This window comes from Sinocyclocheilus grahami, unplaced genomic scaffold (genome assembly GCF_001515645.1).
Source record: "Sinocyclocheilus grahami isolate Dianchi unplaced genomic scaffold, SAMN03320097.WGS_v1.1 scaffold1742.1, whole genome shotgun sequence".
In the NCBI taxonomy this organism is placed as follows: domain Eukaryota; kingdom Metazoa; phylum Chordata; class Actinopteri; order Cypriniformes; family Cyprinidae; genus Sinocyclocheilus; species Sinocyclocheilus grahami.
Genome location: NW_015506921.1, coordinates 241,955 through 247,181, shown reverse-complemented (window position 1 = coordinate 247,181; position 5,227 = coordinate 241,955). Strand labels below are relative to the sequence as shown.

Genomic DNA, 5,227 nt, shown 5'->3' with positions numbered 1-5,227 from the left:
ATATATATATATATATATATATATATATATATATATATAAAATAATCAACAAACTTTTATTCCAAAAAGAGCTAACAGCACAATTTTTTTTTTTTTAATTAATAGATGATTTCTTGTCCTGCATAATAGGTACCCAGGATGGTCTAATACAGCTCCAGATGTTGTGTGTGTGTGTGTGTCAGGTGTACAGCAGGCGTCTGCAGGTGTGTCCTCCAGCTGTGTGGCTCTGTCCTCCTCTGCAGCTGTGTCCGAGCTCCGCTCACTCGTCTGGGACGTCTCTCCACAGGTCCGCCAGCAGCGGCGTGGGCTGTGCAAGCGTACGTTTACAGACTAAACACTAAATGCAATGCTATCTGTGTGCATTTTATTTTATTGGCTCAGATTGAATACAAACTCCGGATATGCGTTTTGTTTTCAGAGACCGCTGTATGGAGGGCGCTGTTCGAGCATCCTGACCCCGTATGCTCCAGTGAGCGATTTTATCAGCTCTGATTCACACGGTCCGCTGTAAACCAGTCATATCTGTGCATGCTCTAATAAAGCCGTCTGAATGCACCCTCCTGTGTCTGGAAGTGTGGAAGCGCAAGTGCGATGATCTGAAATGTTTGTTTGCGACTTCATCTCACATTCAGCAGGGCTTTGCATCTCGTGCAGAATCGGCTCAGGTGATTAGAACCTCAATAACTATATGATTGATTGATGCATTTATCATGGACAGTGATGTTTTATAGGGGGATAAAAGCTTAACGACACAAAATATCATTTATGTTGGATGATCATTTCTAACATCAAGCATTCACTCTTATTACCTGGAATAGCCTTCAACCAAAGCCTCTCCCTCTCTTGAACTAGTATGATAAGATGCAATAACTATTAACTTCAGACTTTAGAGTTAATAAAAGGACTTCACTAAGTACTAGAGTATTTCAGTTAGTGCTGGTGTATAAAAACGTGTTTTATTTCAAATAAACGCTGAACTTTCTATTCATGTTTCCACAAAGATATTGTGCAGCACGACTGTGTTCAACATTGATAATAATCAGAAATGTTTCTAATAATCAGCATATTATACTGATTTCTGAAGATCATGTGACACTATATTGACGGCATCTGCTCATTTGTCACGTTTAGTTTCTCCATCATACAAATATATTCAGTAAACACCAATAAGTTTCTCAAGTGACAAGCTCTTCAAAATAATCTCTTTAACAGTTTCAGCACGAAAGAGAAGGGCTTGGTGGTCCCTCCTGAAAGAACACCCGTATGATAAAAAGTATTCGTTAACAGGAGTTATTCTCAATCCATTTAGCCCAGAAATCAACAAATACAGCTTTCTGAATGTCATTTTCTTCATCGTAAATATACTTTTTAAAACATCAATCCAATCCTGTGTTTGAGTTGGGTTTAAAAAAATGTATTTTTTGAACATAATGTAAAATATATTGGCTATATTTTATTAAGAAATTATACTAATGCTGTAACATTTTAGTGAAAATTAAAAATGAACAAATTTCTTGATATTTGGTCCACCTTTGCTTGTTCTATTTGCATTTTTATTATTAAATTGGTGCATTCTTAATTATCTATATTGCAATCTTCAAAATTCTGAAATATCTTTTATTAGTTGTACTTTATTTGCATTTATTGATTTTTAAAAAAATTCAACATTTTTATTAAGAATATTGTTTTCCATACTGAATGCGCACTTTTTCTCAGACTTTTGAGAATATAGTATATTTGTATTACTAGCATCCAGAGCTGCACCACACGGGAATAACAGCGTGTTTCTTCTGAAGGATCTGAGAAAAGCACCGCTGGTGGGATTCTTTGACTCGTGTTGAAAAAGCCGCTGTAAACCGTGATGTTTTCCTCTAATAGTCTCTACTCTGCTCTTCTCTTGAAAATCTCTGCAGACCAGTACAAACACCAGCTGAATGTGGATGAGCGGTAGCGGCCTACAGGTTTCCGTGCCACAGCTTGGTCTTCAAGCAGGATTCGCCTACTACGAGCACTTTTACATAAATGTAATCATACAAACAGGCTACAAATTAGCCACCAATTCACCAAAATGTTAAATAGTTACAAATTGCTGTGAGATTGTGATGTCATGTGTTCTAGAACACAGCGAACTATCGTTCAGTACTCGAGGATTTTTTGGAAAAACTCTTAAGAACTGTGATTTTCTGTCGTGATTTGGACATATGTATTAGTTTTTTTAATGTATGCATTAAAGGGTTATAAAAAAAAAAAGAATTGCTCAACGTCAGGCCATCCAAGACACAGATGAGTTTCTTCCTCGGAACAGCTCTGGAGAAATGTAGCATTGCATCACTTGCTCACCAATGGACCCTCTGCAGTGAATGGGTGCCGTCAGAAGATCGAAATGTGTAATTACAAGAAATAAAGAATTGTGCGACAAGGGGCCTTCATGAACGGGATTCAGTCAGTTGTTTACTTTAGAATGCGCCCCTTTCAACAAAAACACCGGAATTCACCCTTTGTGAAAATCACAGACTTGATTTTTGTTTTGTAAGGAAGTTGCAAGACTAGCTCTGGTCTGCTTGAATTGGGAAATACTGAAATTTCATGATCCACCCGAGGACACCAGATTTTTATTTCCTGGTCGCCAAGAGATGAAAAAGCCACAGTGGAGGAGAAAGCAAACGCACATCTCGACCGGTATATTCTTAAATGACCCATTAAACTCACACATGCTCAAACACTCAAACACAAAAAAAGCAAAACGATTAATGGGTATAAATGAAAGTGTGTATTGCAAATCAGTGCTTCTGTAACACAAGCTCTAACATAAACCAACTGACTGCAGGGGAGAAATGTTTCCTAGCTCATAAATATAATGACGACAGAATGGGATTGTAGTCTTGAGTCCAGACAGGACCACTTCATTCCCCTCTCTGAACAAGCCGCTTCTTGATGGTGGAGCAGATTTAGCCTTTGAGAGAAGACATGCCCAGATTCGGCTACATAAGGAGCTTAAAATATCATCTTGTTGTGATGTTGGGAGCCAGAATCGACGTAATACAGCCTCAAATTAGAAATCTGATCGCATATCTGCTGCCACTGCCAGACAAAACCAACGACAGCTGTGGTTAAACGTGATAAAACGAGCAGACTGGACAGAAACGATCGACAAAAATGCTCACGTTTGCAGTGCGCACTTCTTATCAGAAAAGGTTCAATAAAGTATTGTCTTTAGTTATGTGCGCGTCTACAGATTTCTTGCCATATGTCTATGTTTCTTGCATCTCACGACTATGTCGTGTATGAAATAATGTCTGTGCATGTGTGTAAAACAAACTGTGTAGTTCTGATGTCAACTTTTTAAGCAGGCTGTGTGCATTTTACTGTGGACTGACTGTTTTGAAACGTATATGGTATTTACATAGCCCCTAGACCTCAGTAATCGTGAAAAAAGCCAGGAAATTTCAGTTTTGACAATATGAGACCTTTAAAACAACAGTTACAATATTATCAGATGATAGTAGTTTTTCATCTAAATTAGACTGTATAATGTCGAAATTTGAAGCAAAAACAGAATGGTCTGATTTTAGTTTTGTGAAACTATACTACATAAAATATCTGCAGAAGCACTGAATGAGACGCAGATTCACTCTCTGCCAGCAGGAGGCGCTCATGGAGCAGCAGCGATACAGTGTTTCCTGGGTTTCCGCTGTAAACAAAGCAGAGCTGCGCTTATGAACGCTACTGTAATATGCATTGTTCAGAGGCAAGATGAAAATAAAATACCACGTAAACCTTTCTAAAGATAGTCAGTTCTCCTCAGAGACATTCATATAAACTCCTACTCCAATTGTATCGCGATTTGTTTGGCATCTCAACCGATTTGAATCGTCACATATTTGAATCGATTTTCGACTGGCTCGCGGTTAATCGTTACATCCCTAGTGATCATCAGTGACGTGTTGGTCGGTCATGTGATCTGCTGGAACAGTGGAGTTTGACTCACCAGGAGTGAAGCAGCTGCTTTTTCACACTGTAGTTATCCCACACACCGGCCTCTCCTGCGATCATAGGTTCACCTGCACACAGAACACACCACACTGATGCGTTACAGCCGGAGGAACACAGACCATCTCTTCCAACACATGCACACAGGAGTACGAGCATGTCAAACGGGTTCACAGGTGCAAGACATTCACAAAAATCTGTGTAAATATATATATATATATGTTTTAACACATGTAGGTAAATCTTACTGCTACTGTGAAGATCCTTGATTTAGTGAATAACGTGTCTTTAATTAGATTCACACTATTATACATTTTACATCTTTAAATACTAATTACAGCAAATACACAAAAAAATAATTTTGCCATGATGTGAGGTGTCTCTCCACGTGCCTGTGCTCAGATCCACTCCCACCAGCTCTCCAGTCTCTTTGAACTCACTCTGCAGCTTCACTAGAGTCTCTTGAGGGTCGAAGCCTGAATTCTGAGCCAGAACCTTCAAGAAGAAGATAAACGCAAGTAATTCAAAGGCACCTTTACACTAGAAGCTTGTCAATTCTCATTTTTAAAAGTGATTTCTGTTTTCCAGTACCTTAGGGATGATGAGGAGGGCATCAGCAAACGCCTGCACACCCAGCTGGGCTCGGCCCTTTACTTTGGGCTTGTGTTTAACCAACGCATCCGCTAGAGCCACCTCGAACGCACCGCCCCCCGCCACAACCGAACCTGTGAGAAAACCAGCAGAACGCTCGACATTAGCCCAGTGGCATGCAGGGGGGAAATTTGATTAAGATTGAAATATTTTCTTTAAAAGAGTGGCAATGAATGTGTTAAATGTGTATAGACATTTAAAATGTATATGCTTATTTTGCATCAGCTATGAAGGGAAAGGGAACAAATGCATGCTAAAACTAGCCTGTCATGACATTCATTTTTTATTTTAATACGTTCCTTAAGGTTCACTTATAATATTAAAGTTTTTTTTGCATGAAAAAAAACCAAGTGATTATGCAGTGGAAAAGTAATGATTTTCAACCCTTACTCTGAAACTCACTCCATCTGAAACGATCAGTTTTTAAGGGGTGGTTCCTTCAAGGGTTGACCGTAAAAACTGCCAGTGTTATGATTGGCTAACGTTACTGCATAAGTATCAACACCCCCTTGCCTGATGTAGATGGGTGTCAGCCAATAACTAACTGAACGCCGGTGGGCGGATCCGTTAAGCAACTGAACGCCGG

At 39.3% G+C, this 5,227-nt stretch overlaps 2 protein-coding genes across 2 annotated transcripts in view; one reads left to right on the top strand and one right to left on the bottom strand.

The window, feature by feature from the left end:
* The window catches only part of rbm11 (RNA binding motif protein 11), a 4,075-nt gene extending 3,517 nt beyond the window's left edge, over positions 1-558 (top strand). Inside the window, exons 5-6 of the mRNA XM_016258823.1 lie at positions 183-317; positions 419-558. Of these exons, the coding sequence (XP_016114309.1) occupies positions 183-317; positions 419-511 (228 nt within the window). The 3' untranslated portion in view covers positions 512-558. The remainder of the gene's footprint in view (positions 1-182; positions 318-418) is intronic.
* Positions 1-5,227, bottom strand: part of LOC107572383 (T-complex protein 1 subunit zeta-like) — a 41,684-nt gene that overhangs the window by 25,339 nt on the left and 11,118 nt on the right. The window lies entirely within an intron of this gene.